At 46.8% G+C, this 27,881-nt stretch overlaps 2 protein-coding genes across 2 annotated transcripts in view; one reads left to right on the top strand and one right to left on the bottom strand.

Moving 5' to 3' along the window:
• Positions 1-194: 194 nt before the first annotated feature.
• ATP1B1 (ATPase Na+/K+ transporting subunit beta 1) lies at positions 195-15,146 on the top strand. Its single transcript, XM_032098598.1, has 6 exons — positions 195-509; positions 3,062-3,190; positions 10,098-10,253; positions 10,977-11,161; positions 13,034-13,114; positions 13,737-15,146. The coding sequence occupies exons 1-6, from the start codon at positions 410-412 to the stop codon at positions 14,001-14,003; spliced, it is 918 nt and encodes a 305-aa protein (XP_031954489.1). The 5' UTR covers positions 195-409; the 3' UTR covers positions 14,004-15,146.
• NME7 (NME/NM23 family member 7) overlaps positions 14,798-27,881 on the bottom strand; it is a 90,705-nt gene continuing 77,621 nt past the window's right edge. Inside the window, exon 12 of the mRNA XM_032098596.1 lies at positions 14,798-15,222. Coding sequence (XP_031954487.1) covers positions 15,190-15,222 — 33 coding nt within the window. The 3' untranslated portion in view covers positions 14,798-15,189. The remainder of the gene's footprint in view (positions 15,223-27,881) is intronic.

The raw sequence follows: 27,881 nt of genomic DNA, 5'->3' as shown, positions 1-27,881 counted from the left end.
CGACCCTCCCCGCCGGTGCCTGTGCCGCAGCCCCCCGCCTCCTCCCGCCTTGACGCTCCCGCCGCCGGCGCGCCCCCACCGCGCCCCGCCCGCCCCGGGCCCCGCCCGCGGAGCGCTCCGCGGGCCCGCATTGGCGGCGGCGCGGGCAGGGCGGAGCCCGCGGTGTATATGAAGGGGCGCTGCGCGGGGAGCGCGGCTGCTCCGTGCCCCGTGCGCTCCGCCGCGCCCCCCCCGCCGCTCCCGCGTCCCCCCGGCCGCCTCCCCCGCTCTGCCCCGCCGGGCCGGCGCCGCCGGGGCGGGCGCACCCACCCGCACCTTCCGGGGCCGCTCCGCCCGGCCGGGCCCTGCCCGCTCCGCCCGCCGAGGGCTATAGATCTCTGCACGCCGCTCGCCCACCCCGCCGCTCGCCATGGCCCGCGGGAAGGCCAAGGACGGTGACGGCAACTGGAAGAAATTCATCTGGAACTCGGAGAAGAAGGAGCTGCTGGGCCGCACCGGGGGCAGCTGGTGTGAGTGCGGGGCCGGGGGGCGGCGATGCGGCGGGCGCTGCAGCACGGCCCCGGCGCTCCGCCTCCGCCGGCTGCGGCGGGGCTGCGGCCGGGGCGGGGGGGGCTGGGGATGGGGCGTCCCCGCGGGGCGAGGGAGGCAGGGACGGGGTCCCCGTGCCCTCTCCCTTCGGTGTCTGCTGGGGCCCCCCGGGGGCCGGCGAGCGCTGCCCCCCGAATGGGGCTCCAGGTGGGTCCGGGGGTGAGGCGGGGTTGGGCCGACCTTGTCGAGGGCGCCTTGTCCTTGGGTCTCCTTCCTTTCCCGGTGGCTGGCCCGGCCCGGGAGCATCGCCGTCGGGGGACCCTGACCTCCCAGCCCTCATCTGCCTTAGACCTCACAGAGGCCTTTTTCTTTTTTTCTATTTTCTCTGGATAAATGAAACTAAGCGAGTTTTACTCCTCTGAGAAAGAGCGATTGACTTTTAATATCTCCGCAAGAAGGAAATGGCTCTATGTGCATTCCTCATAAGTGCTCATGATGTATTCATTGGGTGCTGTATAAATAGCAAATAGACAGTCTTCCAGTTGCTGCCAACCACAGCTGGTGTTGCCACCCTTGCGATGTTGAATTCAGCTCCTATTGTAATGGATCGGCCGGAGGTGCCACATCCAGAGCCGGCCGCTCTGGCAGGCGGACTAGAGCAGGCTTCTGCTGTATCTTTACGTGAGAAGAATGGGGTTGTGGGGGTGCGCATGGAGAGGTATTTTCTGCTCCTGAGGCACCAGGCAACTGCGCAGTGCTTCAAACGCGGAGGCTGAACCAGGTCCTTCTCCCAGAGTGCCCGTACCTATCTGCCTAGGACTGATTTCCATTTGCTGAGTCGATCTGCAGGCTGGTGATCAGATTCTTCTGTTATAAGCCTACCTGTTGCAAGAAGCTTTTTCGTTCAACCCTGTGGTGCTTGATTTCTAGACCCACTGCATATTTTCTGAGACCTTGGAGTGGTTTTGACCTTTAAGGTGTCTTTGGCGTTTAGAGCATCCTGGCTGGGAACCTGATTAAATAAGCTACCTCCCAGCGTTTGCCTTTTGATGTTACAAAACTCAAAGGCATTACGCTGCAGACAACAGCATTAGTGTTTGGTTTGTTACAACAGCACCTCCTATGACCGTGCTCTGGAAAAAATTTCCACACGTCCCTGACGTCACGGCCATTTGCTTTACGCTGCCTGGATACCAAAGAGTGCTTTAACTCCTGGAGCACCACGTTACTGCACCCAGCTCTGCCCTCCAGCCCTGGCTGCCTCCGGTGCACATAAGGAAGGACAAGAGGATGGAGTGCCTTTCTGACAGTGTCCCTGAGCCTCTGTTCCTCTGGGTGGCCCTCCTGCTTGCCTGTCTTTCATAGACTTAAAGTGACCAGAACTGCCAGCTTTCATGTGAGGCTTCTCCAATGGTGTAGCGCTTTTTTTATGATGGGGCTGGGGAGTGAGGAGGAATACTTCCACCCACTACTTACTCCCTTTCCCTGGTAGCTCATCACTTCAAGTCCTTCAAATAAACTACCTCTGTTTTGTTTGCGATTAGGCGAGGACAGTCTGAGATCAAGCAGACTCGCTCTCCAGTTCTCTCTGGCCTCTGCTTGTCCCTGCAGCCTGATGAGCAATACAGTTGCTTGGCATGGGCTGGCCTACCCTTGTAGGTGGCCTAGTGGTGTGTAGTACGGCATGTTACCCTGCAGTTAATCAGTTCAGATAATCCTTGTATACTGCTAACTGATACCCAGAGCTGGGCTGCATCTCCAGGCTCTTCTCTGTTCTTCCCACTCCCCCCACAAGATTATTCTAGGCATTCCCTTTAGACTGAAACTGCATTCAATCTTTCATTGTTATGTAATTCGCTCTTTAATTGGAATGAGCAGTGCCAGAGTGCCTTTGTAGGTACACAAGGCTGGTAAATGTGCAGTATTTTGGCACCTTAAGAGTACTTTCCTACATTTGAGATGGAGTACTGGAGCTAGTTGGCCTGAATTCTTTTCCCATTGTCTTTTTTTTTTTTTTTGGAGGTGATGGCCTGAATTACTAGAAGAGATCAGGCTGTACAATTGCTTGTAAACCTGAATGAAACACTTATTGTTACTGCTCCTGGAAATAGCTTTGAGCCCCAGAGCTGTGTGGAATGAGTATCCTTCAAGCACACCCATGCTTGCTGTGGGGCACTTGGATCGCTGACAGTGTCAAGTGTGAGGGCCTGTGGTAGTAGTGCTGGGTCAGCCAAGGGATCCTTGAAAGTCTGGGGGAATGTGATTTATTAGTCTTTATATTTTATAAGCCCAAACTCTGATTCTTGGATTTCTAGGTTTTCAGGGGCCCATGTTTCCCCACCACCAAACAACTGGAGTGCTTCACATTTACTGTCTGCATCAGAGCATAATCTCACTGTTAAATAGATGTCTTTGCAACATCTGACTTCTGTGTGCTGGGCTCTTCCTTGCAAGTGGCAAAGGGTAGAAGCACTGTCCTGAAATGTGACTGCTGTTAGGGCTTGGCTTGATTCCTCTTTGTTTTCTCTTGCAGTTAAGATCCTCCTCTTCTATGTCATCTTCTACGGTTGCCTGGCAGGTATATTCATCGGGACCATCCAAGTGATGTTGCTCACTGTCAGTGAATTTGAGCCTAAATACCAGGATCGAGTGGCACCTCCAGGTAACTAAATAGGAGGCCCGTGTTTGACTTTGTGCAAGCTGTTTTGGGAAGGCGGGGTTGGTTACTCACCTCAAGGAGGAGGATGAAATAAGTGTGTCGTTGCTGCAACACATATTTGTAGGGGGTGGGTACGTTCTCAGCCTTCTGTGTTAACAGTACTGGGGCTTGAAGACAATCCTGCTAGAATTAAACATTGCATCACATGAAAAATATCTCCTTTCTGAGAGGAGCTTAAACCTGGTTCACTTTTCCCTTCCTCTAAGCTGAAGTGATGGGGTAAGGCTAAAAGGCTTCACTTTTGGGAACAGGCAGTATGAGGAGGATGGGTTCAGTTTTTATTTCTGCAGAGCCACTCTGTTCACATGGGTAAGCGAAGGGATGAAGATAAAATGTTGGCTCTATCTGTGGAAGTGGCGTGCACAAGGAGAAAGGGGACAGTGCAAGTTCTGGGAGCGCTCATGGAATTACATTATCCAACACCAAAGTACCCCATGCTCTAGAGCACTGTGGCACTCGCTAGTGGGAATTGCAACTGACTGGCGTGGGAGGTGAAGGGAGGGGGTGGCTCTGGTCATTGCTGATATGTGACCTGTCCTCACAGACAGAATAAATCTCTGCTCAAAGTGATGCCTGAGCAGTGTCTGTGGCCAGCCAGCCTTGGGTAGGGCAGAAGGAGCAGTGGCCCCTGCCGCAGGTTCGTGCTCCGCCTGCCCGGGCTGTGCTGCGCTATCCGATCCCCGCCGCAGCCAGCGGCGGCTGGAGCACGGGGGGGAGCTGCGCAACTGCTGCTTTCCCACATTACAAATGACCTTGAGGCTGCCTGGCACTGGGCACCCTAACGATCTGTCTCCAGTTGCTCTGTAAAACAGTTCAGAAGCTTTTAATAACAGCGGTATTTAAGTGACAATTGTGAGGCTGATGCCTTGTAGCTACACAAGTTGGCCCTGGTGCTGCACTGTGTCTTGCAGCCCCACTGTCTGCAGTGCTGTGCTGTGATTCCCTGCCCTAAACACAGGGAACGTTGCTGTCACCAAAAGGTGTTAGAGCTCAGCTAAGTCATCTTTTGCAGATAACTGCTTTTCTATCAGCATGCTATAAAGACAGAACAGAGGCTGGAAGTGCTGTGTTAGTGTGTTGCACTTCTTCATGTACCACCACCATGGCTGGGGTAAATGCTGTGTAAAGCACTAAAAGCTGCTCTTTTAGTCTCTGCAGTGGACCCTGACATTTGCAGGAAAGACTGTCACTGATACTGCCCAGAGCCATTGGCTGCATCTGAAAAGCCAACATGGCTAATGCTGGGGTAGTTGTTACTCAGTAATGTGTTTTTCCCCTTCATGAAATAATTAGCGAAGGAGCACACGGATCTGAGGTCTCACCCAGATAGCCGTGCTGTTCAGCCAGATGTCGCATAATTACCCATTCTAGGTAAACTGTTTGCTTTCTGTGAAATAGCCATTTACAATACCAATTTCAAAGCAAATCTGGTAAAACTTCTGTGAAAGATTTCACCCTGCACAAGATTTTTATTCCTATCTTAACTGCATACTGCACCAGTTTTTCTAGGGCTTCTTTTTGTTTCAACAAAGAAAAGGAATTGATTTTCAAGACACTCTTGTATACAGTGTGTGCTGCAGAAATCAAAATGGAGGAACAATGAAAAGGTTGTCAGGAGTCTTTTGTAATGAGCTTTCAGGACATGTACTGAAATCAAGAGGAATGAAATCCCAGTCCTTAAATGTGTGATGGTGGGGAGCCAGTAAACAAGGGTTTTGAACCAAGCTGCAATGGTACATGCATAAAACTTCAAAGAAATAATTAGTAAATAGCACAGAGTCCTTTGCAGAGCATCACTTGACAGCTCTTCCTACAGTTGTGCATAAGCTGGTGTGGGGCATGGCGGAGGCTGGCACTTAATATCCAGTACATTCCTTGTCCTGTAGCAGGGCAGCTGTGAAACTGCAGGTCCAAAATAGCCTTTTAAGGCAGGCTTTCAGAGACACTGACAGGTAGTGAGTGGCTGCACTGCTTTTGGGGGGTCAGCAGCCCCTGTATTCCCCGACTGTGCAGGATTCTCCCCAGTGCTGCAAGCACAGCTGCTGTTCTGTCAACGAACACATGCATGGTGAGCATCAAACTTGAACTTTCTGTGATGTGAGACACCTGCAGATGATGAACTATATAAAATAGGATGTTGTGCAATTCTAATTCCTGGTTCTTGTGAGAAAATTTGTGAGCCAAATGAGTATATTAGCAGCTTGATAAACTCCTGGATTTTCTAGGGAGCCAGAAAAGCTGGTTTTATTCTTGTTCTAGTGCTCTGCCCTTCTTGGGCAAGTCACTGTTGTGTCTGCCCAGAATGTTTTGAGAAAGGGAAAACTAGACTTGCCTTCAGGATTTGCAAGAGAAAATGCTGTAGGGGCTGCTATAATATAATTCTTGTTCTGAAATACAACAGCTTTCATAACAGCAACAGAACCTACAGGGTGTTGTATTGAGTTATTGACACGGGTATAACATTGAAAGCCATAAAGTGCTATTTTTGTAGCCAAGTGTCATTAATATGGTAATTGGTTTCTGCATTGAACACAGCAGGAATGTTATACAGGGCTTCAGGGCAAGCTGAGTATTGTACCTTTCCATTATACTATTTTTTTCTTTCTTTTGTCTTGTGGTGGGGGAAGGAACAGTGCAGTTCACCTGCCTGTCCAGTCCTGCCATTGCGACAGCCCCAGCTCCACGTGTGCTGCAGGCTCGGACTCTGCTTTGAACACAGAGGGCTCACCCTGCTAATAGTGAAGGATGAGCTTATTGCCTCTTAAAAAAATCCCTAAAAAATAATCCTTCATTCTCCCCTCCCCACCCCAATACAAATTGGGCTGTGCATCCTGCCATCTTGTGGTGTGCATCCCGTGGAACAGCATCCCGTCATGGGCTGGTGGAGGGGACAGAGCTCGCTGCTGCCCGAGGCAAAGCTTTGTAAGTGGTGGCTGGAAGGAAGAATCCCTGCTCAAGCCAGGGGATTTCAGGTGTCCCTGCTTCAAGCACTGCTGGGCAGTGAGTGTGTCATGGAAAATGCTGCTTTGGTGTGTGTTCCTCACTTGGCTTATTTAGCTTGGACAGCAGCAGCAAGGTGGCAGGGAGGCTTCAAAGGGGTTGTGCTGCCTCCTGTGAAGCTGCACTTCTTTGGTTCTGTCTCTCATTTCAGCAGTACCTGTGCTTAGGAAAAATCTCAGTCTCAAGCTCCAGGATGTTACTGCCAAGCAGGTTTTGCTGCATTTGTGGAAGACTTGCACCTGCTTTTTGCACTTTGGGGATGAGGCTGACTGGAAGCTTGGAAGGACATTGTTTGATATGGTGGCTTTTAAAATCTATCCTCACTAAGTGAGCTGGGGGAGGGTGCAGTGATTACTCAATTTGTCATCTGTGTCATCCCAGGAGTGCTCAGACTCATTTGGAACCAAGATTACATTGTACTTGGAAATGAGCATGGTGTGATGGAGCAAGAGTGGTTACTACAGCCCTCTACAATTGTTCCTAATAACAAGCCTGACTTCCCACTTTTAGTTTCTTCCTCTTTACCCTCAGGACACTTCTGAAGTCTTGTTATTGCAGCTTAGAATGATAAAATGTATGTGGAAAATTTGTTTTTTAAATGATCTTGAATAAACAGGATTTTAATCTGCAGTGGCATTTTGGAAGTGGAACTATAGCTGAAAAATCGCCCCAAATGACTTTACATGGGGTTTTTGGTGTTTGATATCCTTGTATAGTCACAGCCAACAGAAGGTGGTGTCCATTACCAACTCAAGGCATTGCTCATCATTTATATGGACAATGCCAGCCAAGTGAAGATGAGAGTCTTATTTCCTAGCAAGGCACTCTTAAGTGCCAGTTGCAGCAATTTTCTAATTTGTCAGTATTTTAGCAATAAGTTACGTGATTCTTTCCTATGGCAAGAACAGCATCACCACGTGACACCCTAGTGCATTTCTGTCATCATAGCATGAGATGCAGAGCTGTGTCATACAGATCATAGTCTGAGGATAGGGAGAGAGTTGTTAGACTCCTGGCTATGAAAGCACTTGTGGGTTTGTTTCTTTCCCCCCCCTAGGGCTTGCTTATGAATGGCTTCCTCATGTGCTTGGAGCCCCTAAAGTCTTCATTCATGCCAGCCACACACTTTCTTGGCTGTCTAGCAATACATGGCAGATAGTACTGGAAGGGCTCAGCTTTTTAACGTTTTTTCTTGTCCCTGCTTGCTTAAGTTCCCTAGTGTGGGTGAGAGAATGTTCCAGAAAGCTTAGTGTTTTGCAGAGGTTACCTTCTGCCATCATACAACGTGCTTGGTTTTTCACACAAGATTGCTTAAGCTTTCAGTGATAGTGCTGCTCTGCTAACAGCACTGCAGCTTTTAGTTTGGCTATGGGATGTACAGAAAGAAATGATACATCAGTGCTTAGGTCTTTGCATCCAGTCAGTTGCAGGCATCTGAGAATGGAGGTTGTGGTAGAAGCCTGTAACACATTTTTAAAATTAGGATAAAGTAATTTTTCATGGCAAGCCTTTTATATTCATGAAGATTTTCTTTTCTGCTTTGTAAGTGGGAAGATTGATCTCCACTTTGCTCCGATCCTAAACAAAGCAAGCACTTGTGTGCCAAAGCCTGGTCTAGTCTGGTTCATCCAACCACTTGGAAATGCTCCCAATTTGGCAGAAAACAGCACAGGCTACCTGGCAGGAACAGTGGTTCCCTTGTGCTGGCCACTGGAACAGCTGCTTGGTGGTGCTGGCTGGGCTTCATGGCAGTTCTGTGGGGATGTGCAAGACAGAGATGCTTTGGGATGGGAGTCTGTTCACCAGCTACTTGTCTGATGGGCAGAAGGTTGGCTTTGGACTGTAGCTATCAGTGGCCAGGCTCTCCTAAAGAGAGAACAGGGATCTTCTACTGTGTGGCTTTTACAAACCACAGGGTGTCTATTGCTGACCTTCACTTCACCTTTGCCAGGCCTGTGTAGGTGCCCTATGTGTTACCTTGGCCAAAACAAGAAACAGAGATGGGGAGGTCCTGAGCAAAACTAACAGCTTCACTTGCCTGACTGGAACTTAACAAGCCTGGCCATGTTTTCATGATTTTTTTCTTTTTTTTGTACTTATACACTTGAATGACATGCCTGTAACTTGAACTCTGGAAAAGGCAGACCCAGGAGAGGACCCAAGGCCTGGCCTGGCTCTGCTGCAATTCCAGACAGCCACTTCAGGTGACTGAGTCTGTTGCTTCCCAGCTGAGTGGTAACATGAGAAGGGCTTGGCAGGATGGATTGAAGGGATTGAAGTCCCTTACTAAAATTGAAACTGGCGTATTTATTCTATATATAACTGTTTGTGAAGCAAGAAAATGAGTAACTGCTCAAAAAGAGGTTGAAGCCACTGACTTTGGAGGGTAGGATGTCATTCTGCTAGAGAAATAGTAAATTGCTTCTAAACTTGTAAACTCAACCTGATCCATTTGTACCAGAGGGATTTTTGAGCAGTTAAAGCTGCTTCATGGAATAAAACTTTAAACACCCGAGCTCCTTGCTGAACTTCTTGCAATCTTTGGTGACCAGGAGCTGTGTTTAGGGGAACAAAGCTAATCTTTATCCTAGGTTACAAATTCCAAGTTAGCGGGTAGTGGAAGGGGGGGTGGGGGGAGTGGTGAGTTGGCTTGAGGAGGGACTGAGCAGAAGCACTCAAGTGGCTTTGGAAAAATTGCTGGAGTCACAAGCTCTTGTGGGTTGGGGCCAGCGGGCTAAGCTGCCTGAGTTTTGCACCAGAGGAGCTTCTTGGCAACAGGCCTGTTCTGAAAGCTGTCAGAGCAAATGCTGGTCCCCTGCTCCTTTCCTTGATCCTGCTGAAATGAAGATGACAAACTGAACTGAAGTCAAGACCTCAATAATTACAGTGGCTGCCACAAAAGCAGCATGAACTTGGTTCCCATTACTTAAATTAAAGTGTTAGCCATGCATCAATACTTTCAATTAAAATGTGACCTAAACATTGCATAGGAGCAACTCTTTCCATGTTCCACAATGAAGAGCAAAGGAGTTGGTGCTTTTCATCATCTATGTAGGCATTTCTTGTTTATAGTCCCTTCGCTTCTCCTTGCATTATCATTATGGTCTAAATCTGAACCGGTTAGCACAGCCCAGAATCTGGACAGTCTTTTAAACAACTCTCCTGTGTGGTGGCATTTCCTACTCACATCCTTGGTGATGAGCTGCTGATAAGAGAGCTCAGAAGATGAGGTTTGCAGTCAGAAATACCCACTTAGGCAGTGAAAAGAGCGGAGGCAGCGCTCAGGCAGCTGAATTTACTGAGGGAGAAAATGTCTCCTGTCCCACATCCCACAAGGGAGACACACTAAGGCCATGTGGATTCCAGCTGGCAGAGTGTGACCAGACTTGGGGAACCTCTCTTGTCTTTTACTGCAGGAGTTCACGAGTGGACAGCAGTGCTGTATCCTAAACACAGTGTTTGCAGACACTGAAGGCAGCCTGTTAGGGAGACTCATGTTCTGCGTGGTTGGTCTCACAGCTTCCCTTCTGTCCTTGAGGAGGAAGCAGAAGTGCACAGTGGACCTGTGGTTAGCTGTTTTTCTTGAAGGAAACCTTGACCTGTAGCCTCACTTCTCCATTTTGTGATTTTTGTCTTTTTGCCTGATGCAAACACTGTGATAAATATTTAAGACTGTTGTTGGAAAGAGGTGAACCTCTCCTCCAGTGAGCTTAAGCTGTTTTGTCAAAGTTCTTAAGTCTGAAAAATAGAGATGATTATTATTATTAGGAGTTACGTTCTTGGTATTGCCTGGAGGCTGTGCAGCTCTGAGGCGCACTTAATGTTTTCTTCCTGATTTTGCTTTTCTTAGGACTGACTCAAGTCCCCCAGGTTCAAAAGACAGAAATTTCCTTTACTGCTTCTGAACCCAGAAGTTACGAACCCTATGTGAGGAACCTTGATAATTTCTTAAGGGACTACAGCGCTGAGCAGCAAACTGAAAACATCGTGTTTCAGGACTGTGGAGGTAAGTCTCAATTGCTTCCTACAGCTGAGGGCTCTGAATGATGCCTCTGTCAGGTCCACCAGAAGCTGAGGGTGAGCAGTTGTGGTCTTGGTCTTCAGCAGTTCCAGCAGCATGCTGGTAAACTGGCAGGCTCTGGTTTCAGTCATATGGCTGCTCATTAATTTCTTTTGGGCAGATCACACTGGGCCATACTTAGCTTATTGTAGAGGTTAAATGGTTGGGAACTCCTACATTTCACTTGGAGAACATTGCAGCTGACTCTGAAGCTCGTGGCACTGACCCTTATCCTCTGAAAAGACCCATGGGGGTTTTACTGATGACTTTGCTAAAGCCAGTGTTGGTCCTCTTCATGCCATGCAGTCAAACATCTGGGAGGTGTTAACCTTTAACAGGTTATTTGCAGTCATGTCAATGAGACTCTCACCTCAGAATAGGTCTGTATCAAACCTGAGGGGTATGTGCTTGTAAAAGTTGCCCAGAAAAAAATTAGTCTCTGAGCCAGATGATTCTGGAAGAAATCTGTTATAAAACAAAATCCCATAAAACTTGCTGGTCTGGGAGCAGCCCTGTGGAGGGTTGGCTGGGCCTAGGTCTGTGGAGTGCCTTAACTGCCCTGGTGAGGGGGGAAATCCCAACTGCCCAGGCAAGTGTAAGTGTTGCTCTTCCTGCCACACATCAGATCCCATTGCAGATGGCTGTCTTTTCTTTCCCCCACCATGACAGACACACCTACTGAATACAAAGAGAGAGGACCATATAATGATGCCCAGGGCCAGAAGAAGGTCTGCAAATTCAAACGTGAATGGCTGGAAAACTGTTCTGGATTAAATGATCCCACCTATGGGTACAAGGATGGCAAACCATGCATCCTTGTCAAGCTCAACAGAATTATTGGCTTCAAACCTCAGGCAAGTATCTCTTCCCTTTCTAGCAGAAGCTACTGATCAGGAGGAGGGGTTGGCTGCAGATTTGCTGTGCCTGCTTTTTGGTCTCTGGAAAGAGATCAGTATTAAACCCTTTCTGCAGAGGATAAATTGTGAGACAATTTGAGTAATTTGCTTTAAAAATGCCTTTAATTGAAAAGCAGTGAAAGTTGTGCACTGCAAGTTGGCAACAAGTAGCAGTGACTCTCACAGTGCAACCTCCTGGTTATTTATCTGGTAACTTCTGAGCCTGCTAATGGAGTTGCTATAAAGGGGCATTTTCTTCAAATGATAAATTCAATTTTAAATTCCTGGATGCTTCCATGGGACCGTCCCAGACCAACTCTGTCTTTAGTACCATCAGCACATTTTGTTATGCCCTGATCCACTCCATTCTTTTCCTCAGGCAGTGTAGACTTGTCTGCTTTGCTAAAACTGCCTAATTAAATGAAGTGCTAATATTAAATACCACAGTGAAACACAGGCTCTCTAAAGAGTAAACTACATTTGAAAGTCAGGCACAGCTGCCTGAAAGAAGAAGAAAGGTAAGGAGGTCTTTAGTTAATTTACTGTAGTTTCCCAAAGGCTGTAGGATATCTCTGCCAGCTGGTTGCTCTGTGCTTCACCTGAAGGCAAGTTTGCAGTAATGCAGAAGGGTGTTAATCTGGACATTCGTGGCTTTTCCTTCTGGTTTTTCCCCCAGCACATTTAAATGCTAAAAATTTCTTTTGAGAATTCAGTGGCAAAACACATGCTGTTGAATAAGGTGGTGTGCAAAACTTGCCACTCCATCTTCTGGATGGAAAACAAATGGTGCAAATGGTGTTCTACACCACCTTCACCTCCATCTGTCAGGGCACTCGAAGATGGGCAATGGTGCTGTCTAATGAGTCCTGAGGAATGTTTTTCTTCAAAGGGAGCCTGTCCTGTGCTAAAAGATATGAGTTGAATTTTGGTTTATTGGAACATTTTAGCAGAATGTACTGTGGTGGCTGTGGGATGACATGAGATGTGCATATTTGATGACTGGGAAAGAGAAGGGTTTTGTGTCACTCTTTTTTCTTTGCCATGGAGCTCTGGAGAGCTCCAGGCTGCATTAGACAACATTGTCTAGCCATGGGATGACTTTCTATGTTTCATTTAGAAACTAGGTATCCATGGCAGTTACTTATTTTCATCATTCCACACTCCAGCAGAGACCCCATAGTTCTTGCACTCAGAAAAGTGTAAAGCAGATCTGAAACTGCAATGTTGTCAAGCAATACTGCTGCACTTTAAAAGATCAAAGACCAACTAGGTTAATAGTTGGACTATCAGAGTTGGTGCTCACACCTTTCCCTGACACACCCAGAGCTTTTGTCCTTCCTTGTCAGTGATGCTGAAGTTCAGCAATATCAGGGTGAGACTGCCACACTTTGCTCTTTCCTGTGCATTTCCAGTCCTGACTGCACACACCTGGCAGGCAGGTGGCAAATCCTGCACCACAGTGCATCTCTTCCTGCCACTGCCTGAGCTTGCATAAACAAGCCCCACTAGCTATAGACACTCTGCCATGAAATGCTTTCCCCAGGGACACCATGGGGTTAAACCCAGCCTGGCCTGCTTGTATTCACAGCAGGTGAAGCTGTAAGAACAGCCAGTGGGTCTGCTTGGGCTAAGTTCCCCCGTTTCCAGTTGTGTTTTGCTACTTGTCTGTCCCAAGAACCACTGAGAGCTGTTGCCTCTGGAACTGTGCTTAGAAGGGATTCCAGTTAATGGTGTTTGTTTGGTACTGTTGATCTTCGTTGCTGCAGAGGTGCTCCAGTCTGCAGAGCAGTGTCCAGTGTGTAACATCCCCTTGTTTTGGATTTCTTCTAGGCTCCAGTAAATGAAAGCCTCCCTCCCGAGGTTATGGCAAAATACAACCCAAATCTCATCCCTGTCCACTGTGTTGCCAAGGTAAGTTGAAACACAAGAGAGTGGAGTTGGGAAGTTGCAGGGGCTGACTAAGCCTTTGTCCAAGTGTAGTTACCCCCCTGCCTGCCTTTCCATAGACAAATGGGGTGGTTCTTACTTGGACATCTCCCCCTCAGGAACAGAAGTTTCTCAAAGCCTCACTAACGGAGGAGTTAGTGCTGCCCTCACAATGTGGAGTAAAAGCAGCACAAGACAGTTAAAGATATCTTCAAAAGTAACCATTTTGTTTCCAAGTGCTGTGCTGGAGCTGAAAAAAGGCCTCCAGGAAGATACTTGGCACGTGTAAAGCGGCTGAGAAACAGCAAAGTTTTTGTAGCCAAAGCCAGTGCATTTGTACAACAGGAGGCTCTGGTGGTCTCTAAATGTGTAAAGTGGCTGAGGCTTTAAATTTAGCAAAGCCTTTTTCCGGGCTGTTGTGTGTGTGCTGATCAGGCAGTGCTGACACTGAACCACTGGACACTCATGTGCTGTCACGGTGGGGACCAGCGCTGACGAAAGGAGAGGTCACGGTCTTGCTGCAAATCAGCTGCTGATACAGCCAAGGGCTGCCAAAGGCAGAGTTGGCGTGGTTGTCACTGGTTGTGCTTCCCTTTCCCCTGTGCAGCGAGAGGAAGATGCAGACAAAGTCGGCACGGTGGAGTACTATGGGATGGGCGGCTACCCCGGCTTCGGGCTGCAGTACTACCCCTACTACGGGAAGCTGCTGCAGCCGCGGTACCTGCAGCCGCTGGTGGCCGTGCAGTTCACCAACCTGACCTACGACATGGAGGTGCGCGTGGAGTGCAGGGCCTACGGGCAGAACATCGTCTACAGCGACAAGGACCGCTTCCAGGGACGCTTTGATATTAAATTTGACATAAAAAGCAGCTGATCGTAAGCACAACTCTCTTCCTCCCCCCTCCTCCTCCTAGCCATTTAAAAAGGTTAAAAAAAAAAAAAAAAGAACAAAAAAGAAAACCTACTAGTCTTGAACAAACTGTCATACGTATGGGACCTACACGTAATCTATATGCTTTACACTAGCTTTCTGCATTTACTAGGTTAGAATGTAAACAAAGTGTAGCAATAGCGACAAATATTTATTCTACTGTAAATGACAAAAGAAAACAAAATTGAGCCTTGGGACATGCCCATTTTTACTGTAAATTATGATTCCATAACTGACTTGTAGTAAGCAGTGTTTCTGGCCCCTAAGTATTGCTGCCTTGTGTATTTTATTTAGTGTACAGTACTATAGGTGCATACTCTGGTCATTTTTCAAGCCATGTATTGTATCTGTTTTCTACTTCTTGTGAGCAAAGACTTTTGCTGTCCAAGGTGTAAATACTCAATGGGACTAGAACTGGCATGAAACTTCTCATTATTTTGTTCCTTTTCAAAGAAAGGCCCACCTGTGAGACGATATTTAACAGCACTCCATAAGGCTTCTGGCTTTTCTGTGGTGTTAGGGTATTTTATTTGGAGGGGTGGCAGGGAAACTAACTTAAGTGAAGTTAAAGAGAATAGGTGATTGTGTACTGTGCTTTGTAGCGAATGCTGTCTCTCTCTCCACCTCTTCCCTTATCCTCCAGTATGTTGTGTGAGAGACTGGGTCAGACTATCACTCTCCTCAGTGATAGGCATAACTCTTTGCTTTGTATATTTTCTTTTCTTTTTCTTTTTTGTTTTTTTTTTTCCTGCTGAAGGCATCGCACACTGTGGTGCTAATGTCTTTATTGAATGTTTTAGCCATTTTCATGGTGGAAGAATTTTATATTTATGCAGTTGTACAATTTTATTTTTTTCTGCAAGAAAGTGTAATGTATGAAATAAACCAAAGTCACATGTTTGAAAATAAATCTTTATTTTAAACTTTATAAAAGCAATGCAGTACCCCATAGAATGGTGTTAAATGTTGTCTAAAGTGCAAAACTCTATGTTCTAACATGTAATAATAGCCAGGAGTACAGTGCTCTTGTTGATCTTGTATTTCAGTCAGGTTGAAACATTGGACAAATAAATGAATGAACACACAGTTCTGTGTGCGTGTCTGTTGCAGTGGGTGAGGATGGAGCTTGTTAGTTGTCCAGAATCTTGAAGAAGTACTGCACCTATTTCAAACAGAAAATGCATCTTTATCATTCCCAGACAGCCTCAGCATAAGGGAATAGTTGAACATGTGAAACACTGAGCTGTTACACATCAGCGCTGGTGTCTGTCAGTTACTTGTTTCCCCCTCTCCCTACCCAGGATGAAGAGGCTGCTGTGGCACAATGTGCCTGTGCCTATGCCTCTCAGGATCCCAAAAAGTCTCTTCCCCATTACTGCACACATACTCCACCTCTGGAGGCACAGGCTCTGTGTTCCGGACATAACACAACAGATAGAACTGTTGAACCGCGGCGCAGGTTAAAGCTTCCAGCAGCCAGAAGGGAGGCTGCACACTGAAGCCATGGGAGTTTCAGGGCAGCTGCTTGCTCTTTGTTGCTGGTGGGCTGGGGGCCAGGGCTGAGGACAGGCTGTGCCAGCTGGGGCTGCTCAGATGTGACAAAATGCGGCAGCTGGCTTTGTGCAGGAGTCAGGCTCACTTTGTGCTGCATGACGCAGATTACCAGGGAGAATTTCTCCGTGTAAAGTGACAAAACAGGACTATCCTAGAGCAAGTGGCTTGATAAAGACTTCCCTACTGGAACACACAATCCTGGAAATGCAAGATGCTTAAACTTTTTGCCATCTGCTAGAAGGAAAAGTACGGTTACCGTACGCTGTGGTGCTTAGTGTACCCACTTAGCTGTTCCATGTTGGTCCCAAGGAGCAGCTGCCAGCAGAAATCGCACCTTCAGCTCTTTCTTTTGCTGCTGTATGTTTACAGCAAGGATTTAACAAGCTCTGATGAAAGCCCTGAAATACTCCCTGACGGAAGCTTCACCTGCAGAAAGAACTACAGGAAAAGGGAGCCATTAGACTCCCAGCACTTGATGGGTTCCTACTGCTACCATTTTGAGTAGGGAGTGGGGGATGTTGTTGCATGGCTCAACGTTTGGTATGATCAACTGCCCTTACAATTCAGTTCTTAAGTGAACAGTCTGTGACAGTTTAAAAAAAAAAAAAAATCAACACAACAACAAAAAAGCCCAAACCAACCAACCAACCAAAAAAAATTCCCAACTTTTACTTGTGTAAGACCCAACTCATGGTTGGTACTCTACTGCCTTTTAATCTTCTATATGAGTGCAAAGTCCAAGCATGAACTACTAATAAAGATTCTGGCTTATTCCAGGGCTTGGGACAACCATTGTGGAAAACTTATGGTGCTTGTGTTCGCTTCAGCGAGCAAATGTCAAAAAGGACTCACGTAACAAACTCTTAAGAATTGCATATGAAATTAGGCAAATCCTTTACCCAACATCCCCACCCCAATCACTTTCTGGTCCCACATCAGTGAAAGCAGTATGGCTGCTCAGATCACTAATTAACCAGGCAGGAAGGGCAGTAGCTATCCCAGCCACATGCCCTGCAGCTGCCCACTGAAAAGACCCAGCTGGTCCCAGGCTTCAGGACAACTCTGCTACCAAAGGACCACACCCTCCATGCCCCCAAAAGAAACACTCCACAATGCACCTGGTCAGACACACCCCCCTTCCTCCATTAGAAATGCTGCTGTAATTTGTCACACCTACTAGAGATACAGCACTAGAAGACTGCAGGATGGTTAAAAAAATTCCCAAACATCCAAAGTCCAAAAAGCCTCACCCCACCCCACCCCAATCAGGTGTAGACTCTTGGCTGGGCACCCTGCTCTCCCAGTGGCACCAGTGCTTTGGGTACACAACAGCCTTGACACCAAAATGACCTTTCACAAGTGGCCCTGACACAGCCTCGCTGGGCTGGGGCTGCTCAACAGCCCCGGGGGCAGAGGGACTACGGGCAGGGCAGCGGCGTCAAGATGTGACATCTCATCAACTCAAATTAAAACGTGCATTGCCTTCAAGATTCTTTCTTTTACTCTGTGCTCTAGCCACTTGGCTCAGGAAGGCAGCGCTTTCCTTACTGCTTAATAGGACATTACATTATAAACTGCCAGTCTGAACATGTTGTTCTTTCTGCCAGATTGACTCAGCATAGTTAAGTATAATTGTAGCCATTAAAGTGAATTTTATCTCCCTCCTTGTTATATGGAACACCTGCATTTCATAAGAGAGACACACAAAAGCACTAGTAAAATAAAAAGCAGAGAGAGAGACATATACATATATTTAACAATACAAGCCTTTAAGGCTGTGTTTGCACAAACACCTGCACTAACACACACCAGCTACTGCTTTTACAGCCCTGAGCATTGGCACTTCTGGACTTCTGCTCCCAGCTTGGCCAAGGGCAGCTGTCCAGCATGGGCCAGGCACAACCCTCGGCATGGTAGGGAGCTGTGCCAAGAGCAAAGAAAAAGGCCAAGTGCAGTGGAATCTGCTGCTTCCTAGGTAATAACTCGGTGTCCAGCCTCAGCCTGGGGTGCTGATACAACTGCTGCCAACACAGGCCCCGTTTCCAGGTTTAATAGAGCTGAGTCAACTCCCACCTCTGCCTGGGCTGCCTCAGCTGGAGCTTCGTGGCTCCTCTGGGATTTAAGTACTGATCTACCCCTGCAGCACACACATACTGGCCTTGCCCAATGCCTGCTCACTTGCCACTAGCAACAGAAGAATTAGTGCTATTTTAGTCCCCAAAGGCCCCTTGATTTTGTGCAACCAATTTTCCCAGGCTGGGCTGAACAACCTCCCTTTACTTACAACCTGTGGAAAACCTCTTCCTCCTCAATTAGCTTTTATTGGATTGTTCAAGATCCACACAGGCTGTACTGGCAAGGCTCAGACATCAGAACAAGCAACACTACATTTCACATACTGCACAAAACCAGGTGCTGGTATGTTCTCTTTATGTGTAATTATCTCTATGTGGGTCAGCTGCCACCCAGCTCCCAGTAAAACCAGTTAAGAGCTGGTGTGTCTGTGGTACACAGGAAGGATCCTACTCTCCAAGAACCTCACCCTTGGGAGCACGGCAGTGCTGGACAAGAACCACGAGCACTTAGCCCACTCACATGACCACATGTATGTTGTTATGAGAAGAATCAAGACTTCAGAAGAACCAAGACTTCAGCACTACCAAGAGATCTGGGGTGCCCCCATCTTATGAGGTCCCAGCTGGAGACAGCTTGAAGAACCCTCATTCTACAAGCACCAGGTCATTTTCCAAGGGAATCCAGGAACTGGTGATAACTTGCATCAAGCATCCAGATGGGGGTTAGATACTCCAAAATACCCTGTATTTTAGGAAATAAAGTTCCTCTCTTTCCCAAGGACTGAGCACAGTCCAAACCACAGAAAGGGGAGCTTTGCCAATACAAAACATCTGAACAAGCCTCACATTTGACCAAGGGCAAGGTCAGCCTCTCTGAGCTAAGCACACTTCTGATCTTTACAGGATCCAAGGGTGACAAAGCACAAATCCACACCAGAAGCTGATCTGAAACCAACCAAACATTTCACAGATGCCACCCAAATGCCTTTCCAATGATGCTAACACTCAGGTGTGCTCACTGCTTCCCAGGGATGAGACAGGATCAAATTTAACATCAGTACTCCCCTTGCAGATCCCAGGAACTATCTACCTGCTTTGCAGCATGCAGCTATGCCCTCTCTAGCTCCCATTCAGGGACAAATAACAATAATGCTCAGGAAGTAACAATGCGTGAATAACCATGACCTTCTGGCTCTGACCCTATAAACTGCTTCACTGAGGAGGAGCTGAGAGCTGCTTCAGTTCCATGAAGTTTTGTTTCAGTCACACACACTCCCAGCAAAACCCATGTAAATGAAGTTGGCTGCTCTCTCTGAGCACTTCCATGCATTACCACAGTTTCAGGAGCTAATACTGCAAGCAATAAAAAAATCCAGTCTAATGCCCTGGCTGACCACAAGCAAGTATCATCTGAACAATGTGTGCCCTAAGTGCATGGAAAGGCCAGGCAAAAGGGAAGCAAATCAAGTGAGACAGCCAATTTTCTAAGGAGAGCAAAGGATCTGGGTCTTAACACAGGACTCTGCACAGGCACAAAGTGTGCTGAAGATTCCAAGTGTAAGAATTACAGGCACTTACAATTCAACTCTCCTGTCCAGAAAATAACACAGTGCTGATGAGAGGTGCCTGCTGAGAAGCTTTGGAGTCAGAGCTTTTGTCTACAGGCCAGACCCAGGCACACCTTGGGCTGTAGCAGCACTCCACACAGGTAGAACTACAGCCTTGTCTCAGTTTTGGAGACCAAACTTCAGGAAGAAACACTGCGGAATGAATGTCTCCTCTGAAGGGAAAAGGGCCTTTTTTTTCCCCCTCTTCCTCCACCAATAAGACAAGTGGGTCACAGCAAGTGAAAGTGGAAAAAACCAGTTTATTAACACACAAACAAAATAGGGTAGAACAGGATAAAAAAACCCCCTCAAAATACAACCAATTCCCAGAGAGGGAACAGAGACATGGGCTCAGACCAGCCAGGGCCACCCTGTGGGCCCGCTGGACCGGCGAGGAGGGAAGGGAGGCAGTGAGGCAAGGGAGAGGGAAGGGAAAAGGAACAAGAAAAACCAACAGAACCTTTTCCTGCTAGCTGGAACACAAAGGAAACCAAAGAACAGCACAGCGCTCCCGACACACTCCCTCCAGAGCCCTGCTGAGACCCAGAGCCCCCTCAAAGAAACCCTGGATCTGAAAGGGTACCTCAACATCCACAGTCCACCCCCCCAGTTCCCCTGGGCTGGCAGTTTTTAACAGAGACCCTGTTAGTCTCCTTCATGGCAGAAGCCAGGGGGCTGACAGGGTGACACGTGAGCAAGAAAAGGGCTGAGTTCACCACAAATTCACTTCTCATCCATCACGAGAAAGGTGACAGCAATTTCAGTCCTTCCTCTGCAGAACCAAAACTGGCAGCTGGGAGATGGAAGCTTTTTTTCATCCCTGTGTTCATTTAGAGCCTGTCAGGAATCTTAGTGCCTTCCACGCAGCTAGACAGACACTCATCAGCACCCTCTCCCCAAAACCACCATAACGCTGTATCTCCTTGGTCAGCGTAGGCATCCAGGCACGTGATCCAGAGTCTTTGCTGACCCTACGTTTCAGCATCAGTACACTCTCCCTAAAGATTTAGGTCTGATAAATTTTTACATGTTATCTCAGTTTGAGATCACAAGCAGGAAACAAAAAGCTTTTTCTGCCCATTAACATTGGTTTGTATATCTGCATGAACTTGCCGATGCTGTTAGCAAGCACACTTGCTAACACCTAGCACCAAAACCACACCTCAGCTACAGTTCACTCAGCTGATTCACAAGACTACATCATTAGATTAACACACTGAAACCCCCATGGGTTCATACCATCCTTTCAGCCATAAGCACTCCAGAAAGAAAACTGATGGTCAAAGAAAACAGTCTACTTACTCACTGTTGTATGTATTCTGAAAATAAAAAATTATTTTCCTACACAAACCTGAAGAGGGTTTGTTGAAAAAAAAAGGGCAGGTTCATCACTCCTGCCTCTCTCCCAAATGTCACACAATGTAAGAAATAAAGCTAGCCAGGCTGCCCAAGACAGAACAATTTGTACACATGCACTTCAACTATCAAAGTTAATTTCTTAAGTAGAGCTGGGACAAAAACCCCAATGCACCAAAAAACCCCAACTTTGCAATGGAAGGTTTTATGACATAAATGCTACAGGATAACAAAGAGCACATTGTGCTTTTACGCTGTGTGCTGTTAGCACAGTCACCTCAAGAACTGTGTATGGTTATGTTCAACTCTGAAAACACAGTGGAAGAGAAGGGCAAGGGGAGCTATTTGGAAACTGTACCACAAACTAAAAGATTAGAAAAATCTGAATTCCAAACAGGATGGAAATGAGAGGACAAGACAGTAGTTCATTATACCACAATCACAAATAACAAGAAAGTGAGTTTTATGGTATTTACTCTAAGAAAAATAAGTGAACTCCAAAACCACTTTAAAATAACAAGGTGTTATTTTTATATCATACATAACTGACTCAGATCACTGATTTCTGAAGTATAGATACTTGTAGATTCAACAAGAAGGTACAGGTTCATTGAATCTTCGCAGCCCCCATCATAAGCCAACTGCTCTGTAGCTGGAGCTGAACATTTTAGTCCAGGACTCTCCCGCCTGGAGTTCTACTTCTGATTTAGTAACATCTTTGAGCACCATCAGAACACATCACTGGCCTGGTAGAGCCACTGGAATGAAAAAAGTGTAAGATCCCATCTCCTATCAGATGTGACAAACTAAAACATGACAGCAAGTACTGCTTTCCTAAGGATCCCAAACCGCTCACTGAGTGATCAGGATCTCTGCCTCTGCACTTCATGCTTATCTTGAGGGACACTTGCTTGCCTGCCTCACAATCAGGAGTTGCTGTGGATGTCTTGTAGGATGCCCTTGGAGCAGTGAGCTGAGGTGAGACAAGACCCTATAAGTGTACCACACGTGTCAGTGCCAGCTGCAAACACATCCCAAGCACTGGATAAAAACACTGGAAAGGGCCCCTGCTGCTTGTACCTGCAGTACCTAAGTAAAGCCAGGTTTGGATGTGTTCATACAAGCCACAGGCACTGCCAATTCTGAGCAAAGGCTCTCCTGCCTGCTCACGGAGCACTGACAGTCCTGGTGCTCACAAGCTACCAGGTTATGGCCAAGAGAGGAGACAGTGATCACACAGAGACAAGAACAAGTTTTCCAACCACATCACAGATCCAAGTGAGGATGGAAGCAGCAAACAAATAAATAAAGTAGAAGGTAGCCAGCATTTAAAGCCATTCCTGAGCAACCGTGGTGCTCAGCCGATCATTATTTGTCCAGGGGGACCCAGTAGGCTACACATGGCAACAGTGTTAAAATCATGAAGATGAGATAGTAACAAAATATCCTGAAAGAAACTACTAATCAAAGGCACCACCAGCAGGGCATTGCATGCACCACCCCAAGCCCCTGCGCTGACTGTGGCTCGCTGTGCTGACAGGGAACATCCCACCAAACCAATGGCATAAATTCCCCAAGCATAGAGCTCCAAGTACCTTCTGAGACATGTCACTGAATCTAGAAAGCTCCATTCACCTGTGCAATAGGTCAGTATGAAAAGCCCAAGAGTTTGAGTCTCATCAGCTTTCAGTGATTTCAATGCTGCTGCTGAATGCCAAACCATGCATGTACTGCCATGGCAAGACTCGACACCTCAGTGATCAAGTTACTATTCAATGGCTGGACTAGGGCAGCTACCTGAGGAAGTCCACAGTTCCTGGTTTGTGGCTGGATAGTCTTGGCACACTGTCTCTCCCTAGCACAACAGCAGTAACTGGCACCAATGTGGAAGGAAACTTGCCCGCTCAGCAACTCTGAATGCTTCAGAGAATTGCCTCTTGCTCAGAGGCTTGCTGACATGTATCAGTGTATCTCAGGAATAGCTGTGGATGCATCATTCCTGCCTATGTGCCAGTGTACTTAGAGGTTAAAGACAAAGAGGAAGAATGCAGCTCTTACTGAAACCAGAAGATGCTGGGTGACTCCAAGGAGCCCCAGACTACAGCTAACATCCTTTCAGGTGACCACTGCCATCCTGTTCTGGGTTTGCACAGCTGCTAGCACAGGATCAACACTGCCAGGGTCTAAGCCCTCAGCACTGTGACAGCACAAAACCAGTAGTGGCATGATACTACGTTGTGAATCGTTAGCTATTATTAATTACGAAAGAAGAAGTAGTTTCTAGAGCTTGACAAACCCTAAGCTCAATGGTATTAGCGTCTATGACAGACAGGAAACTTTATTCACAGTTTTCCATCCATATTAACACGTTTCACTTTGGGTTTTTCCCCCCATGTTCCACATATATTTCAACACATATATGAAAATAGCTGACTTAAATTCTGCTCTTCATTACTTCTGGTAATTAGTGAAGGAAGCTGCACTGAGAAGGGAAGGGGTAAACCCTACACAGGAAGCACCAGTAGAGCTAATAATTTGTATATTTGATCTCTGAGAGAGGTGGGAGGTGCAACTGGCTGAGGTCAATAATAGGAAACCACATAAAAATTTATGTGCATCTCGCAGCATGTGTGTTACAGAACACAATAGTGTTTCTCTTATCTCCCCAAATAAGGTGCAGGACCCCCTGCTCCAGAAATGAAGGATATTCTGAGCTTCTATGTGGCTGTGCAACTACAGCATGCCCTTACTGCTCTTGCTGTATAAGCTGTTCCCCTGAGCTTTTTTGTCTTCTTTGCTGTAGTTTGCCCATGGTGCAGCTGAGTAGCAGCCCAACGTTCTGCTTCAGCTGGAGGAAGAAGAGAAATGCAAAGAGGACCTGGGCTTTTTGGTTCAAAATGAGAACGTGCTGAGGGAAAGAAAGAAGGCAGTGGCCTCAAAGACACAAACTAGGCCTCAGATGAGTTATCAAGAAGTGTCATGCCTTCCCTCCACCTTGACCTCCCCTCCACAAAATTACTTTGCTCAGCACAACACAAACACGTGCCAAAAGCCAAGCCCTGTTTATCACACAGGTTACCTTCAGGATCAGGTGAAACTTAAAAGAGGTTTGGCAGCTGCTTGGTTCACACTCATTAACTTCTTCTCTCTGGCACTTATAAACCTCAGACTTGGCAGAACAAGGGGTAACCGTACCTCGGATTTTACCCAGAAGTGGAAGCAAAAGAGGTGAGCTATTTCACAACTCTGTTTAAACAAGTTCCTGGTTTAGTTTGCCTGTCTAGCCCACAAGTATAATAATTATACAACCTATGCTCAAAATGAGGCTGCCAAGTGACTTAATAATACAGTAGTTTTTAAAAGAGAAATCACCAACATCTTCACTATCCATCCACCTATTACTGCTATTTTTAATTCTCAGTTTCCTTCAGATAGGCCTAAGCAAAAGGATTATTTAATTCTCTGTACAAGTATATATACAGCATCAGGAAACATTGCAAGACAGCATTCCAGTGCTGGCTAACATGTTCTGATATGCAATAACACCACCAAGTAAGATTAAGTTTTCCTACACTCCAGATTCTTTCCAACCTGTTCCCATAGCTGTTGGATAAAAAGTCTCAGAAAGTTTAAATGGAGAAGCACTTAAATCATAATAACCATTATCTGATAAACCTCTCTAGAAATCATCTTGTACCAGAAGAAACTGAAATTTCCAACTGACAGACAAAAATAGCTACTCCTTGGATGAAAACTTGGGGGAAGAAAAGTGCTAAAGCAAACCTCACCCAAACCATTCAATTTTTATTACTTTTCACTGGAAACGGTGAAAAGCATTTTACCCCAGATTATGCAGCTCAGTATGGGCCTCTAATAAAAGACTTCATTGCCAAATTGCTGTATGACTGAGTGAAACAATGGCCTCTTTATTAAAATATTTTAAAGACTCCTGAGAGAAATGCGGACGGCTCTAATGCCCTCAGTGAAAGGTTCATTGCCATGCTATGCACTTCTGCGGTGTAATGTTTTACAAGCTGGGCTGCCCTGTGAATGGGGAGAGTTAGTTCTCGGCTGGCAGAGGCAGCTTGCATAATAGCAGACAAGTTAATCGGTAACGAGCAATGCAGGAGACCTTTGTTCCGAGTGTGACACGCACAAATTCCACACTAAGCACATTGACGCTTCTGAGAGTTACTCATTGACATGCTTTATTAAATTGCTTGGACTATACCTCAGTGCACCAAAAAGGACTCGTTTAACAGCCCTACATCCTTCTGATGCCTTCTTTCCTAAAGTGTTGCACTTTAACCTCAACCCATGGATCAGCTCATTACTGTACAGAAGCATTTCCAGGGTGGATGACAGCGAGCACCTTGCAGCACACCCACATGCCCAGACAATGGCAGTGGGCAGCCAAGGAGGCAGCACACAGGAAAGGGCAAGCTGGCAGCCAGCAGAGCACTTCTGTAACAGGAAGTGGTTATGGGAAGCATGTGTTGTGTTCCCCCCCTCCAAGGTGAGTGCCCCCTGGTCCACTCTGAACAGCTTGCTAAAATACCACCCTCCCCCCAGCCTCCCTGAATAAATGGAAAGGGAAAGGAGACATAAGACATGCTTCTCCTGGCACTATCTCGAATGCCAGACCACAGACAGCTGGCCTCTAGCAGGTGGAATACACACTGCACCAAAAGCTTAGGAGCAGCACAGCACTTAACACTTGGCAGAGCGTTCAGTTTATACCAAGTCTAAGGAAAACAATCATGGTTTTCATTGTCCACAGCACCTGCCTGGACAAAACACATCTGCTGAACTGGACCGTCCTGTCACCACTTACTGTACATCACCTCCCATCTCCGGATCCAGGCAGCTGAACTTCCAGTGCCAGAGCTGCGTGAGCAGATGACCATAGCCGATCCGTCCCTAGGCGATATTACTTGTCTGCTCTAATGCCCTACGAGCAGCAAGGCAGCCTCACTGGTGCAAGGCTGAGCAAAGGAACAAAGAGCCTCCAGCAGCTCGTTGCACAGCCTGCCAGTCCCCAGCCCTACACTTGAACACCACTGCACAGCTGAAATTCAAAGAAGTGGTGGGGGAAAAACCAACCATCATGACAGCTCTCTCAGAAGACAGATGAAACCCACTCTTCTTTGATAACAGCAAAGTCATCCCCCTTTGATAGGTTATTTTCATGTCTGTGAGTGCCACAAATAGCTCTGAGGCAAGGGAGAAGGCCAGCAAACGATACTCGAGGAGGTCCTCACTCCTGCCTGGCTGGAAAGCTGCCCATGACACTGAAAACTGACCCGTCTCTCCAGGGTGCGGGTGCCCAAGGAGGAGCCTGACGGCACCTGGCAGCCATGCCATGGCACATGCAGCGCCCTGGGGCTGGATTGGGAAGGCAGCTGGCACATCCCCCACTCCCACGGAAAGTGGCTTGAGAGATCACCCCCCTCTGCAGTTCCACTCCTAGCCCGGCAGGCACACAAAGGCACAGGTAAGCACACACCCGCAGCAATTGTCACGATATTGTCCAAGCATTAGTCACCTCATAACAGCATCTCCCCCAGCAACAGGGAGAAGGCTGTTTCACTCAGAACTCAAGTTTTATCCATCTCACAGCAAATCCTTTTTCATGCATATCTTGCTGAGGGCACCATCCTCTCCCTCTGTGTCTAGGTACACACACACAAACACATGGATGACTATTAAGGACTTGGTAATGATGCAAGGAAACCCCATGAGACAGACTGACTGCCCCAACACCGTGGCACAGGAACACAAAGCCAGCGTGGGAGGCTCAGCAGGCTGCACTGCAACGGAGAGACCTTTCAGGTTACCCCAGATGTGTGCATTCTATCATCCCCAGAGTGTTTTCCTGCATTGCAAATGCCCCCATGGAACTGCTCACACCCACAAAAAAACAAAACCAAAAACTTTGAACTGGACAATATGAGCAACAAGTTACAGGCAGACTGTGCCAAACCCGAAAAATTCTGGTTTTGTTACAACTGCAGTTCTAGGTTACCACTTTTTAAATTACATGGTTTCCTGCATAATCTGAAAGGCACTGAGCCACTTGAGACCCAGGGAACTGAGGTGTGTGTACAGCACCACCTCCTGTGGGAAGTTTTACTCACTGTACTTCCAGTGATGTGAGTAAGGCCTTTATGACTGATTTTTAATTTGCCTTCACCTCTTTAAAGAGGGACATAAACTGTGAAGTCTGGTAGCCACAATACCTTGTATCACTACTTTGATTAAAAACAATTCCAGGAATGATCAGTTTTAAGGAAACTTGTTTTGTCTAGAGAACGATGATTCATCAGATCCAATGGTTGGCAAGCTTCTATTTCAACAAGATATTTATCAGACATGTTCCTCAGGTCAAAGATGGTGAGTTGAGAAACAGAATCATCTTTCACTGCATGTACATGACACATCTCTCGTCTGCTAAACAGAGCAGTTCCTTGGCATATAAAATATACATGTTCCAGTCCTGGCTCTACCTGACTCAGAAGGAACGTGAAAGCAGGTGAGTACTGTAATTGCTTGCTCCAAATAGGACCTGCTTCATATAAAGCAAAAAAAACTTGACCAGAGGTAGAGCTCTACCTGCTTTGGATGTGGGAAACAAATGCAACCCCCTGCTCTGAATGAATGTCCTACACATCATCAGCTGCTGGTTGAACCTTCAATCATGAAACTGCATCATCTCACAAATACTCCATTGCTATCAGTCTCCCTTCTCTACTTCCTCCTTTCTTCCCTCTCCTCATTAAAATGGGAAACCGATGACAAGGCTGAGAAAACTGACTGTTCTGAGCTATTTTTGTCTATCCATTGTCACTTGTAAAAATATATTTTGTACTGATAAGAGGACACACAAGTATATTAAGTGAATGACAGTAAGTGCCTGACCCAGTAAGTCAAACAACTCATGTAAGAGATTTCAGGGCAATATTCACACTCCTCCTGTATCACTAAACTAGGAATAAAAAGAGCACTTACAGCTCTACAACTGAAAACATACAGATTTTTCTATTGTGACCAGTCCCATTTAAGGCTCAACTGCATCTCCCCTCCTCTCTTGAGCCAAAGTTAGTTATTCATTAATTCTGATATACTTTAGTCACAGCCTAAAATGTGAAGCAGAACAAAGACAGGAGTTAAGGGTCATACTGGTGGGAGCAAGTGCTCGTATTTGCTTTTGGGGTTGGTTTGTTTGTTTG

The sequence above is a fragment of the Corvus moneduloides genome, chromosome 2, assembly GCF_009650955.1.
Source record: "Corvus moneduloides isolate bCorMon1 chromosome 2, bCorMon1.pri, whole genome shotgun sequence".
In the NCBI taxonomy this organism is placed as follows: domain Eukaryota; kingdom Metazoa; phylum Chordata; class Aves; order Passeriformes; family Corvidae; genus Corvus; species Corvus moneduloides.
Note: the sequence above shows the minus strand (reverse complement) of the source record. Positions and strands in the feature narration are given on the sequence as shown.